Genomic DNA, 14,605 nt, shown 5'->3' with positions numbered 1-14,605 from the left:
GTGGCCGTGAGAAGGCCAGAAGAGGAGAAAGGAAAGGAAGGCGCGGAGCCGGGGAGCCGGGCTGGCAGCCGCCGCGGGAGCAATCTGAGCGTGCGGCCGGCGCGGGGGGAGCGGAGGCCGCCGCGCAGGAGGCGGCGGCGGCAGCAGCGCGGGAGGGCGGGCGGCGGCGCGGACGCCGGCAGCCGGGTAGCTGCGAGCGCGGCGCGGCGGTGGCGGGCAGCGCGCGGCTATGCTGGCCGCGGGGCTGGACTGCTGAACCCACTCCGATCCATCGCTGGACTCGACCTGGGAGGGGGCGCCAGCGCACCCAGGACGCGGTGCCCCAAGGGACCCCACTCCAAGCTGCAAACTGAAGCCCCCTGCCTCCCCAGGCCACACACATCCCCGCGCCGGTTCTCAGCGGCCACCGCGGGCGTTCCAAAGGCTCCGGCCAGATCTGTGCCTCCCGGGTCTCCCAACCCGCCAACCCGACCGCTCCGCATCGTCACCGCCGGCCCCCGTCAGACTCCTCCCGGCAGTCGGCTTCACCGAACTTGATTTCTCACCTCCTCGGCCCCATCACCTCCATCCCCTTTCCCCCCGTCTCGCCTCCACCCCCCCAATTTCCTCCTCCTCGCCCCTCATTTCCACCCTCCTCCCCCTCCCCCGGCCACTTCGCTAACTTGTGGCTGTTGTGATGCGTATTCCCGTAGATCCGAGCACCAGCCGGCGCTTCAGCCCTCCCTCCAGCAGCCTGCAGCCCGGCAAGATGAGCGACGTGAGCCCGGTGGTGGCTGCGCAACAGCAGCAGCAGCAGCAGCAGCAACAGCAACAGCAGCAGCAGCAGCAGCAGCAGCAACAGCAGCAGGAGGCGGCGGCGGCGGCAGCGGCGGCGGCGGCGGCAGCGGCGGCCGCCGTGCCCCGGTTGCGGCCGCCGCACGACAACCGCACCATGGTGGAGATCATCGCTGACCACCCGGCCGAGCTCGTCCGCACCGACAGCCCCAACTTCCTGTGCTCTGTGCTGCCCTCGCACTGGCGCTGCAACAAGACCCTGCCCGTGGCCTTCAAGGTAAGAAGCTGCGGCCGCCCCCCGCCCCCGGCCGGGCGCCGCGGGACCTGCCCGCCGGCGTCTCCATGCCCGCGGGGGCCGGGGCCCCGACGGCCTCTGAGGCCTCCTACCTTGGTGGCTCTGACCTGAGGGACCCCCCCGTGGCCCCCCCCCCCGACTGGCCCTCTTCCTCCGGATCCCTCGGCGGGCTCGGGACGCGGTGACCCCGCGCAGATCCTTCCCTCTCCCACCTGTGCCCGCAGCCTCCGCCTCAGCCCCTGACCCCTTTATCCTTTCATTACCCCTCGAGCCTCCCGACCAACGTTCTCACCCACTCCTGTGAGCGGTCTCCCCTCCCCCTAGGAGCCCCTCGGTGCCCACTCTGGGCGCCGCCACCCCGGCTTATTCCACCCCGCCCCCATTCCCCCCAGGCTGAGGAGCCCCGGCCTTCTCCCCACGGACTCCCGCGTTCTCCGGGCTGGGCAGACGCACCCGCCCTGCAGCGCGGGCTGCCGGCGCCGCCCCTCCCTGGGGTCCCGCGCTCTCCTACCCTCTCCCCTCCCAGGCGGACGCCCCTCCGCCCGGCTTGGCGCCCCCTTCTCTAACCCGCCTGAGCCTCGGCGGCCCCGGCCCCTCCCGGACTCGGGGGCCAGTGTTCGTGGGGTGCCGGCGCCGGGCGTTAGCGTCCGGGGCGGGGCGCCGGGTGCCGGCTGCCGCGCGCTGGCCGCATAACCGGTGTCCGAGAGGGTCCCGGGCAAACCTAGGGACTCTGGGAGCGAGTGAGGGGGAGACAGGACGGGGGCGTCTGCTCGGCTCGCAGACCCGCGCCAGTTCCCGTTACCGGGAGGAAGGCGGGGCCGCCAGGGTCGCCGCGCGCCCCGAGGCGGGGGAGCCCCGGAGTCCCGGGCGCTGGACCCTCGCGTGCGGGGAGGTGGCCAGTGGAGGGGGCGGGGGCTCGGGCCGCCTCTGGGAGCCGGGACCCAGCTCTCCGCCTCACCCCACCTGGGAGGGATAAGGGGAACCTGTGAAATGCCTTTGGCTCGCCCGCCTTGAAAAAGGAGGTGAAAGTTTGCGGATTTCTCTTATTGGTACTTTTAAAGGACTTGAGTCCCTAAGAGGCCTCCTGCTTCTGAAAGGTCGTGGGAGGCTCCGGCCGGTGGCCTGGGCGCGGAGGAGCGACCCCCGAGGCCTGAGAGCGCTCCCCGCACACCGCGGCCTCCTCCGCCCGCCCGCCCGGCCGGCGGGCCCGTTAGTTGGAGGGCGGGTGTCGGCCGCCGGAGCCGCAGGCAGCGGCTGGGCGGGTTGAGGGTGCAGGGTCTGCAGCCTCTCGCAGTAGCACGACGGGTCTCCATAGAGCGGTCTAGGTTTCCCGGGGCGGCCCTCGCCAGGGGGAGACGGGGAGCCCCCAGGGCCCGGCAGGCACTGGCTTGATGGAGAAACGGGCTCCCGGGCAATCCACACTCGCGGGACTGGACGCCCGGGATGGAGGGGGCGGTGAGCCAGACAGGGAGACGAGCGCTCCCGGGAAGACGCTTCCGGCCCTGTCTGGCCTCTGAACTTCTGAAGGTGGGCCTGGGTCCTCTGGGTTCTGGGATCTGTGGAGAGCAGGGTAAGCGAGGCCTGGCGAAGTGGGGGGAGGAGGGAGGAATCGTGCCAGTTCCTCCACTATGAACCCTGGGGCCAAGCTCCTACAGGCCACTGGCAGTTCCCAGTTGTGGATCACCCACCACCCCACGCACCAATTCAGATTCCGTGTGTGGGTGGGGTGGAAAGAAAGAGGAGTCCAGGTCAATTAGAGCTGGTTATCTAGCTGGGTCTTGTATCAGAACAGAAATCAGAATGAATTGTTGAGGAAAGGGGATGTTGCGTTCTGGGGCAGGTTTCATTTTGCATTTAGTTCAAGAAGTGTGTGTGTGTGTGTGTGTGTGTGTTTCAACCGTCCCATTTCTCCTTTTATAAACCGCCCATTTTGTTAGGTTAACGTTTTCCTGCTTGAAATACGAAAAGCTCAGAATGTATGTGAATTCTAGAAATTCGAATTTCCACACGAGATATCTTTTATGATGTTCATCGTCCCTAGGCCCAGAACGTTCTAATTCGCCTTAAGCGAAGGGTGGAAATTTGTTTCCCTCCCTCCCCACCCCAAAACCCTCAAAACACAAACAAAAAACGTGGATGAAAACAGCAAATACAAATACGTAGGTATTTTGTTTAAAAAATACCACGTCAGGCATTCCAAGTCAGGATATATGAAAATAAAAGAGTAGTTGCCTACGTTTTAAAAGATATCATTTAGATGTTTGGTGGTCTACATTCTTTTTCTTCTGCTAATCATGTTTAAGGTATAACTGTCTTGAACTATTCTCCTACGTTTATGGTGGTGAATTGATTTTGAGCCTTGGTATTTTGGATAGAAATGATCTTTTTGGCGTAAAGATAGAATGCAGTTTCGTTTGAGCTATTCTCAGATATTTTGGTAATCTTTAGGTTTTCTCATTACCACCGTTTTAAAATTATTTTGAAAATAAATAGTTTTCTTTGCTATTAATCACCCTTTATTGTTAATTACAGAGCAGTTTTACTTTTAACCAGTAAACAAAGCCATAGATTATACATGGCTATATTAAATTAAGTATTTTAATTCATATTAATCAAAAAATAAATTGAGTTAATTTAAGACCTGATTCGCTGTGTCCTTCTACCCCCATACCTGTATTTAAGAAAATTCAGACACTTGGTGATTGCTGAGATCCACTCAGTATATAAGTTTTGTCTCTGCTGAAAAAGATGTGTAGAGATTTGGAACATCCAGATTTTGACAACATTTTTTATTGTTTTCATCTGAATGTTAGTAAAAACAATCTCTCTCTACCTTTCTTTTGAGATAAAAGCCTGAGATCAGTAGACTTTCTACACCCTTGTAACATAATCAAATACATATGCAATGAAGAAATAATATGAAGAAGTCTCAGTTTTAGAAGCGGTGACCATAATTTGGCTATCATATTTAAAGCCACATACAAAGTAAGTTATAGTGTTGTTGGGTAGATAATAGGTAAATATATTTAAAAACACAAACACACAGAACTTAATTGTTGAGGAATCTGAGATTCAAATCAATGCAGTATTTATTGAGCCCATATTTTATGTCTGTGACCCTGAACTCAGCACTATAGAGCATCAGAACTGAATTTAATATATGGTGTTTTGATGTGTTAATTTAAAATAATGCTTCAAGATGATATTGACAATGTATTATATTAAGACATAAGTAAGGTATTAGTGTTGTTCATCTGATCTTGTTCAGGGATTATTCAAGAATACTTATAATTTGTTTATACTCGGCATGTAAAAATGCAAAAACAACTAGTATGTTTTAAAATATGCAAAGTTGTTTATTAGTATTATATTTTTAACAAAGGTCTGCAGTTGTGTAATGTTCAGTCCTTCCAGGTGTCAAGGAAATGGAAATGAATATTTTTAACATTTCTTTCAGGTGTATCTCACTGAAAGCTTAAAATAGTTAAGGGATACTATTAGAGGATCCCCATGCCCTTTCTGTCTTAGATAATTCTCATGACAAAAAACAAAACAAAACAAACAAACAAACCCAAAAAGCAGTTTGCAAATGCAGTTCATTAGTTAATGGTCTGGTAGAAATAGGGAGAGAACATGTCAACTTTGCGTCCAGTAGCACCCTTATAGTGAGGGGTCTGTCAGCATTTCCACCATGAAGCCTGGTGTTCAGGGTTTATAACTCAGTTGCTTTAAATAGCTTCAAGCTGAAACACTCTGCAGAAATTTTAAGTCCAGATGTATGTTTTAAAACTAAAAGTGGTGCAAGGCTATTGTGCTGTTTTAAGTTAGGGAACACTGGACTATATATTTACCAGTATCATATGTTTTTCTGGCAATGTTAAAGAAAGAAAACACATTTTTAGATATATGATCTATTACTCATAGTTAATTCTGTATGTTTGATGATACCTTTCAGTATTTGTCATAAGTAGGGTTTCAAAATGATAGAGCAATTTCTATTTGAAATAATTTTTTCAACATCACTGGCTATTTTCGTCTTCAAAAACAAGTAGGCAACTAATAAATATTTGACATTAGTGAGATGTATTTTCCTAATGTATGTAATGATCAGGTTTTATGTTTGTGTCTTTTTGAATGTAATTATACCCAAACAAAGGAAAACAGGTTATTAAACCTTTTAAAACCTTATTGAGCCTACTATGAATTGTTAAGCAAAATTACGTAAATCACAATAGATTTCAGGTTGTGTGAGGACAGATACATTTTTGTTATGTCTTTAAATGCAATAAAAATTAAAGTTAAAAATTTTAGGGCTGAATATATAAAAGGTAATTGAAACATAATTTTAGGTAGAAAATAAACATTTAAAAATTTTAAGAAAAACTTATATTTGGAAAAAGACATGGTTAAGATATCTTTCATTATATTCTCCCATTGGCATTGCTGTTTGTCTCCTTTCAAAATTCCAGAACATCCATTGTTAGATGATCTAAACCAGCTTGATACATGGCACATAAATTCCTGGCTTGTATTGAAATAATTTCCATCAAATTATTCTTTGACATATATATTTAAAATTGTGAAATGGTATTTTATATTGCATTTATTTTTTTCTCTGCAATTTAGTTGGGTTTTCCTAAATTCGAGGATAAATTCTAAAAATTAACTGTAGCATTTGTTAAACTTTTTAATAGTTTATTTGAAGTTATCTTTAAATAATTACCATAGGAATACAATTTTCCCTTTTTGCAGTTGCTCTCTTATATCTTTTTATTCCAAAGAAAGATCAGATTTTATCTTGAAAAAGATTATATTTCAATTTTGCTGCAAGTACAATGTGCCAAATGATATTGGTCTGTAAGAGTAATTGATTGGTTAAAATTAGACTTCTGTCCATGGAAATGTCAAAGGCAATTTTAATTTCCATACAATAAGACCACAAAAACAATTTTAAGGGTCTGAGCTAATTCTGTATTGCTGCTCTTTTAGAGTAATTCACAGATTTGGTCATAAGGAATCTCATACAAAATTTCAGTAGTTTGTAGGGTTAAGTATCCTTTTACTTTATTCTGTACAAGCTACGTATCATGTGATTTAAGTGCTAGTTCTAGTGAGGTGTGCTAAATAAAGGAACTTCTTTCTCTGTTCTGAAATGTTAGGACACAAAATTACTTCCTTTTTCTCCCTGAAATTTCTTGAATTGGTAGACTTTATATTTTAAAAACACCTAGAAATGTAATTGTTAAGGTTTCATCACAAACTATTCTTTGCGGAACGCAACTTTAGTGTTGGGTAGTATGGAAATGACTTTTAATGTGTACTTACTCCTAACTAGTTAAAAGAATGATTTTTGACTGCTCTCTACCCCTTAAAATGTTTTCCATTGCTTGGGTTTGGTACAGATGAAATGTGTAAAACTTTCTTGATTCTTTTGGTTTTCTTTTAGATAAACACAGTTGAGAATCTCCAAGGGAAACTTTTTAGCTTCAGAGATCTACTTTTTTTAAAACCCTCTGACATATAATTATACTTCTGATTGATATAAAGTCAAATATAGTACTCCCTCCCTCTTTTCTTTTCCTCAGGAAAACATTAGGCATTTGATTTGGTAGCGTGAATAGTAGAAAAAACCCAATATATTTAGCCATTAAAATAGAGTTCAGCCATAACAGGAAAAGTTGTCACCACATTCTGTGAGCATTTCATTTTTAGGCCAAGTTCTCAGCCTCCTAGAAGACTCACACAATTTGTGATTACCTATTTGTTTTGTTATTAAGTGTAATACGTAAAGCATACCAGTATTTAACATGGTCATTATTCTGCTGCTCAAGCAAAGAAAAGTGGATTTGTGTATTTCACTCTTAGGGATCTTTTCTTTCATATTTTCCCATATTGAATCAATTTTCCTTTTCTTCTAACTAAAAAAAATCCATTATGTTAAAAATATGCAGTAAAATAATAATGTCCCAGAGCTCTTGAAAATCTTTATATTGGGGCAGATTTCTTTATTTTTTTTTAATTTAGCCAGACAGAAGTGAAACCCATCAGCAGTCATCCTTTATCTCTCAACAACACCAAAAAACATCCCAAGACACGAAGTAAAGAATTACATGTTCAATTGAACCCTTTCAGGATGCTTATAAGTTAAAGCCCATGTTTAGCACACAGCAGACTTGGAACCGAAGTTAGCCTCCTCATCTTACAAAAAGTACATCATTGTAATTACACTCTACTTGTACAGTATCTTCTACATTATACAGACTTAAAAAAATATTTCCAATTTATATTGGAAACCTGGTTCCTGGCGATAAAGTTACTTGTGTGACATCATAGCAGATGTAAAAGAGAGGTGGGAAAAAAGAGGGGCCTCTTGATTTTTGGCACATTCATTTTCTTTTGAGCAGTACATACTTATCTGCCTTCATTAATATGCTTACTGGTTCCATCTTTACTTTGATATCAAAAGGCACACGCCAGGTGCTAAAACACAATATGCTGAGTGTAAAAAAAAAATGTCAGACTTGCAGATGCGTATAGGCCAAACACGGTCAATTATTTCAATGTTTTCAATTGCTCACATTTTTAGCCTTGTGAATTCGAAAAATTGAAAAGCATATTGTCTCCAGTAGGAGTACAACATTACCTCTATTCAGTAGCCCCTCGAGGCACTAGATCAAGCATGCAGGGAGGAAATCATGTTCTCCAGGGATTTGCGCTTGGCCTGGGAGACTTCTCAGATTGAATTTGAGTCACCAGTAGGATAGTCGGTGAATCCCTCTTCTCTGGGACTGAAAAAGTTGTCAGAAAACTAGTTTGGTGCAAGAGCATGTTGCTGTTACGGAAGGATGCTGACTCAGCCTTTAAGTGGTTCTCTCTCTTGGAGTTTTAGCTGTAGACTCACAGACTATTGGCTGTGGGAGGCGGTGCTCTTTACGGAGCTCTTTCTTCAATTTATTTCAAAAATATTTATCAAACACTTATTATGTGCTAGGTACTGTTTGGGCACTGGGCATATGGTGTTGAGCAAGACCAGTGAAAGCCCCTCCCTCATGTAGTTTCCAATCTAATATAATCTAGTCTCCTAGGAGTGAGTCTCGTGACTTTGGACTAGTGTATCAAAAGGAGTAGATGGATCACTAATATATGTACATGGAAATGAGGATCATTTGAGTACAGTGGGGTGCTGGGGAAGTAGGTTCTATAAGGAAGGCTATAGGGTTTTAAGCCGAATAACAAAGTGCTAAAGCGGGCATGGCATTGAGAAACAGCCAAAGAGAAAAGCAAGGGCAAAAACAACAACAACAACAACAAAACGATGAGTTTTTTGTGTGGTTGGTGGTCTGCCTGCATGGAACAGAGGGTATGTTGTAGAGGAGGGCTGGGGTGGGGATCATGAGTAAGGAAAACTCAGCCCTAAAGCATAGTTATAGTGTCTGTTTTATCACACTAAAAAAACTTGCATTAATGAGAAATTATGTACAAATTGTATTGGGAGCCTGGAATCAGATGCTTAGGTTTGCCTCGTGGAAATCTTGACAAAGGAGAGAGCAGCACCAGGCCTAGAGGAAAGATCAGTGGGATATTCGTCAGGCAGGCAAGTGCACGTGGGCGTTATTCTCAGAGAGCAGTGGGCTACTCTAGCGGGAACCATTGCTTAGTCATCTCAAGGGCATCTGGAAGCGGAATGAGGAAGAGAATGAAATAATCTGAATATAGGATCCTGGAAGTTAGTGGAGAAAGAGGCTATGATCAAGGGGCAGGGTCTTGGTAATGGATCAAGAATAGTGTGTCTATGTGACAGTGCAGCCCCTGCACCAACATTCCCTTACCAGCCTTCTTGTTAGAAAGAGGCACCCATTTGCAGGTCAGCTGCCCTTGGTTAAAAGTGTGACCGCCTAGCCTTAGAGCAGTGAAAATGTTTGTGGACCTCAGAGACTGATTATCCGGATCCTTACTTGACTGAGTTAATCTGCTGCAGGTTAGCTGTTGAAGATGAAGGAGGAAACTGTGTCATTTCAAAGTGGCAGATGGGACAAGACAGAATCTAAAGTTTGGCCAAGGGCGTATTTTTTTTTTATCTCTACTACTCATTTGTCAGTGGCCATTTTCAGCCTGTTGTATACCTTGATTCTGCACCTAGACTTGAAGTTTCGCGATGGCTTTGTCTCTATCCCACCGCAGGGTGGGCCTTCAGTAATTATTTGCAGTGTGATTAAAGGCTGAATATGTAGCCCAAAGTAAGGAGATGAAATATAGTGCTGGATACCACACCATATTTAAGCTTCTATATCGTCAGGAACTCTAGGATTTCACCTCAATGTCTTCTCCCATAGAGCGGACCAGACTTTTTTTTTCAGCCTGGGATCTGGATGAGACCACACCTCAGGGGATCTCCAGGCTGCAGACAGGCGGCGCCTTAATATGTACGATGCCATCTGCAGATAGGGCATCAGCCTTCCTTCTGTGGCATAATTCCTATGGACAACCTAACATGGGGATTTAATAAAGATGTACATGTATTCTGCGAGGGGTCCAACAACAAATGAAGGAAACTTTTGCTTGCCTTTGAAATGGGTGGACCCTGAAACATGGGTCTGTTTGAAGTGGCATCCTGACCCATCTGCAGATGCTTTGTTCCTATCTGCCATGACTGGACTAGAGCACTAAATCCTGATAAGACACATCGTTTGCAATGGGAGTATATGCTCAGTTTTTAAGCTTTTCTGATGTGCCATTATTGCTGCTGTGTTTCCTGTTTTATGTAGGTGGTAGCCCTCGGAGAGGTACCAGATGGGACTGTGGTTACTGTCATGGCGGGGAACGATGAAAATTATTCTGCTGAGCTCCGAAATGCTTCTGCTGTTATGAAAAACCAAGTAGCAAGGTTCAACGATCTGAGATTTGTGGGCCGGAGTGGAAGAGGTAGGTCTCTGGTTTTTAATATTGGTAGTGGAATAAACACATCAGGATCTCCTGATGAAATGTAGGGTAGTCTATATACAAATCAGCACCTTCTTCCACTGAACAGAATTGCTGAAGGTTTTATTTAAATATGTCCAGATGAAGTTGAGTGTTTTTCTGAGTGCTCAGGCTTTTTTCATTTGTTTTATGATATTGAAAATTCAAACAGTGTTTTCGGAAGAACTAGTCCCTAATTTCACTGGGTGTGAGCACATAAGGTCGAGAGAACAGTTGGAGGTTCAAGTTCTGAATTATGAGGAGCCAAATAACCGAGTAAATTGAGTGACAATGAAGAAAGAAAAAGGAATATATTGGATCAATTTCCTGATAATATCAATTTTGCTCTATGTTGTAGCAAGGACAGCCAGTGTGATTAAAGGCTGAATATGTAGCCCAAAGTTCTTCACTTAGCACATAGGTTACCTCTGTATGAATTAACTTACTTTTGTAATAAGAACCTATTTTTAAAAAGTCATAGTTTTTTACAGAAGGCTTCTCATTTGAATCAGTGAATGATGTGTTACCTATGTTACAATGACTATCTAGAGTAGTCTGGACAGATGAGTGATTAAGACTCTAAATAATTTCCACATTATTTGAGGGTCTCCCCCATCTGCATCCAGATTCACATATTGGGGGTCCTTAAAAAGATCATAAAATAGAAAATAATTTGTTTTAGGGTTTTCATAGCTGTTTCATAAAGGGGATTAATGTTTTAAACAAAATAGTCTCTAAGGAAACCAATATTTTGGCTTTTATTTACTTTCCTGTGGAGAGACTTTTACTGGTCCTTCACAAGAAGTATTCTCATTTATGCATTTATTGAATCTAATATTTCCATTTTAAGTGTTTCGATAAGAAGAGAGAAAATAGACCACTTTAGGACGGAGGTGAAATAAATTAGAATGACCTATGGAACGACTTCTACCCAGGTTCGAATTAGGAAATGAGAAGCATCAATTTTTAAACCATGTCCGATAATTGCTCTTTAGTTTGGATCAGATGTCATATTATTACCATTGTAAAAACTTGATAAGGGAAATTCAAGCAAGGCTGTTTCCGATGAGTAGTTTTAGTTTACTTTCTAGGAACAGGGCCAAGAAGCTGTACTTTTTAACTTAAAAAAAAATGATGCATGCTAATGAGATACTGTCACTGAAAGGTTGTTTGAAATAAAATGAGGCTCAGAGCCTCTGGTAGACTCAAAACTAAAGGGGTTATCCCTGCATCAGATTTAGTTTACTTTCATTAAAAGGAAAAAAGACACAGCCTATCTCACTGTTGACTGATTAGGTGTGAAGTGTGTGCATTCTTTTTTTTTTTTTTCTCTTACTGGTGCAGGTCCACAGTACAATTAAAGTTTCTCTTTTTTCTAGTAGGAATCAAGAAACATTTGAACATGATGATTTACCTGCATGCTCTGAATTGCCTCTTTTCTTCTTATGTAACGTTATTTTGTTTTTAATTGGAGTAATGAATTTCAGTATTTAGAAGACTGGACACTATACCTTCCACAGTCAAGCTAGTGTTTCCATTTACCTTGCTTTTGTATTATATAGATGCTGCATAACTTTTCTCTGATCAATTTGAGTAGAAACTACGGCAAAGTGATAGTGTACTTTGTAAACCCTCAACATATTTATTTAAGAAACTTCAAAGAGAAACAAAGGGTGTGCACTGTTTTACTATATTGGCTTTCTGAGTTTTGGCTGGTTTCCCAAATAGCAATTTTTATATTTAAAAAAAAAAAAAAAAGACAGACTTAACTGCTTGCAGACTTTTCACGCATGGAAGATGAAGAAAGCTTCTTTTGATGAAGTGTAATTATGTCCAAACAGAGCTGACCCCCTCCCCCTATATTTCTTATGATCTTAACTGAAGAAAGTAGGATTTTTCCTTTGAAGCAGCTGGGACTTGGTGGAGGATCTGAAATGCTAGTCGGCTGCCAGAGGCAGGATGGAGAAATTGGTCCAGACTTGTCTTCGAGACTTAGATTGGGGGTGGGGGGAGCGGGTGGAGAGAGAAAGAAAAATTGATTTATCACTAATAATAGATTTTTATATCATGACATTAACGTTATATGAAAGGAAACAGTAATATCAAACCGAAATGAAGAGGACAAAAGGACAGAGAACACTGATAAGAGATACCATTCTTTGGAAAAAAAAAAAAAAAAAAGGTCAGTTTTTCAGTGGCAGGAAACCCTTTAACCTGCCTGGGTACCTGACCTGTTTTCTAAAAAAAAAAAAAAAACTCCTTCCAGCTTCCTCTCTGATTTTTACACTTCTACATTTCTCTTATGAAGTCTGGATCATCACGTCGCTACCATAGTATTTTTTTTTCTCCCAGCTATTTACAATTTTCTATTTTGAGAAGCATGAAAAAATAAAGAGTACCAAGTTTCTCAAATGTTAACACTTTTTCTTTTCAGTGGTAGAAAGGTAAATTCTCAGAAATTGAAAAATAGTTTTAGATGTATAAAGGAGTCACTTCACTACTTGGTCATTATGGGTTATCTGATGACTTTTGAAAGTCCTTTGAATTAAAAGTAGAGCATCTGTGAAACTTGCATCAAGTTAGGAGTGGCTTACGTTTTTTAGTTTTTTCCTTTTTTCTCCTTTATATTTTAAACAGAAGTATTTGCTTGCTGTTTCAGCAGAAATATTTGGTCCCTAAGTCTTCTTGCTGTGCTTCCTCACTTTTACATCAAACAAGCTGCTTGTGGTCTACAAGCAGTTTTAAGCACCTACAGGGTACGGAGCATGGTACTCTATCAATCTAAGATACAATCCTTGCTTGCAGTCTTACCCTATCAGACTGTTCCCAATAACCTCTCGAGCTAGGGTAGGATTGTCTTTCAATGACAGTTCCTATATTTATCTCGGAGAATATATGACTTGAGGACATAGTTTGGAACTAGTTCCTAGATGAAGCCAAGGATGGTATAATTAGTTGTCATTAGTGCTAGCTAGCTCCCTCAGTAGGAGCCAGCATTTTTATCACTTATGAAAAGTAATAAACAATGGATTTAGAAAAAGTTTTTTTTTTTTTAGTTTTTTAAAAAAAATTAAGTAAATCATGAGTACTCACAGAAACATTTGACTTAGGAGATGTATTATTATTTATGAGGTGAAAAACCAATTACTTAGTTGGGTAGTAGTTTCTGGAAGTTTCTTGAACATATGTCCATGTTCCTTCTGAAGGGGCAGTAAGAGGTAGAGGGAACCTCCTTAATTTTTATTTTAGTTGTCAAAGTACATCTTGATCCTCAGGATTTGATTTTAGAAGATTGTAGTCATGGTTTAAGTACTAATTTCCTCTCCCCCAAACCTACCTCTTTTAAAAAAATTTTTTTTACCAGTTCTGCTTTGAACATTTAGGTGCTTTATACTTATAGGGTAAATTTTATACTGACTTTTGTTTTTACAAAACAAAATTTGAATTTGGGAGAAGCATCGATGACTTTTAATATCCGAAGGAAGATGTGAAAATCTCAAATAGAAGTATTCTCAGAACTGGTTTAGATAAGTTCATGATTCGGGATAATTTTAGCAGGTTATTTAGACTCATTAGGACAAGTGAGACATACACATCCTTGCTTTATTAAGGTTTGTGCCATGGATGACAGCTGCCTTGCAAGAACCACCCTTGGAGAAATGCAGTCCTGGCTCACAGACCACTGATCTGACCCAGAACGGCATCTTGTATGGTTTAATCTCACTTAACTTTCAATCTCGGGATTCAGCCTATTCACTCCTCCAGATCTCTACATTGTTTTGAGGTCTTGATCTGGATCCCGTGGCTTCCTATGCAGCTTTCTAATCTCCAATTCTGTACACTTGGAGTTTTCTGTAACTCGTTCACACTGTCAGCTGCCTTTTTCTTCCAGTTAGCCCTAATGTTTATAATAAATCCTCTGGTTCCTAACCAAACAATTGTATTTCTTTAAACCCATGTAACATTCAGTCTATAATGGATGAAATATGATCTATCAGTGACACTTTAAGAATAGATGCTTTCATCATCCTGGCCAAGATACTACATTAGTGGATTTATATTTACTCTTCCTTGGTCTTACGGAGCTGATGGGGACATGTGTGGAAATAAATTATCTATTAATTTTTCTAAATGTTCTCTGACAAAGTTTAAAAGAAGAGTGCTCATTTTAAGGCCTGGAAGACCTGTGTTCAGACCCTGATTTTTTCCTCTTATTAGTTGTGTGGTTAAATTACTAAGCCTCTCTGGGCTTCGGTTTCCTCATTTGTGAACTGCAGGTGATGAACCTAACTGGAGAGGATTAGATGGGATAATGTGTATGAGGTGGCTGGCAGTTAGTAGTTTTCTAATCAATATTCATCTTTCCCTGTCTGCTCCCCTCCCCCACTTCTGTCTTGTCCCTTTCCTCTCCTCTCCTCTCCTCTCCTCTCCTCTCCTCTCCTCTCCTCTCCTCTCCTCTCCTCTCCTCTCCTCCCCTCTCCTCCCCTCCCCTCCCCTCCCATCTCCTCTCCTCCCCTCTCCTCTCTTCTCTTTTCTTTTTTTTTAATATTGGCCATGGAAAAGTATAGCCAAAGAGAC

General features: G+C 43.0%; 1 protein-coding gene across 10 annotated transcripts in view; it reads left to right on the top strand.

Annotated features, from left to right (window-relative positions):
* The first annotated feature begins 676 nt into the window (after positions 1-676).
* The window catches only part of RUNX2 (RUNX family transcription factor 2), a 224,951-nt gene continuing 211,022 nt past the window's right edge, over positions 677-14,605 (top strand). For 9 of the 10 annotated variants that reach the window (XR_004924656.2, XM_078055279.1, XM_078055277.1 and 6 more), the window contains exons 1-2: positions 677-1,051; positions 9,835-9,991. Coding sequence is in view for 9 of the 10 variants with exons in the window: in XM_078055279.1 (XP_077911405.1) it covers positions 677-1,051; positions 9,835-9,991 (532 nt within the window). In the remaining variant the exon portion in view is untranslated. Of the gene's footprint in view, positions 1,052-2,371; positions 2,597-9,834; positions 9,992-14,605 lie in introns of those variants that run through there. The other variant, XM_078055278.1, reaches the window with a different exon arrangement.

Source organism: Halichoerus grypus, chromosome 9, assembly GCF_964656455.1.
Source record: "Halichoerus grypus chromosome 9, mHalGry1.hap1.1, whole genome shotgun sequence".
NCBI classification, from domain to species: domain Eukaryota; kingdom Metazoa; phylum Chordata; class Mammalia; order Carnivora; family Phocidae; genus Halichoerus; species Halichoerus grypus.
The sequence above is the reverse complement of the archived record's forward strand: the minus strand, read 5'-3'. Positions and strand labels throughout refer to the sequence as shown.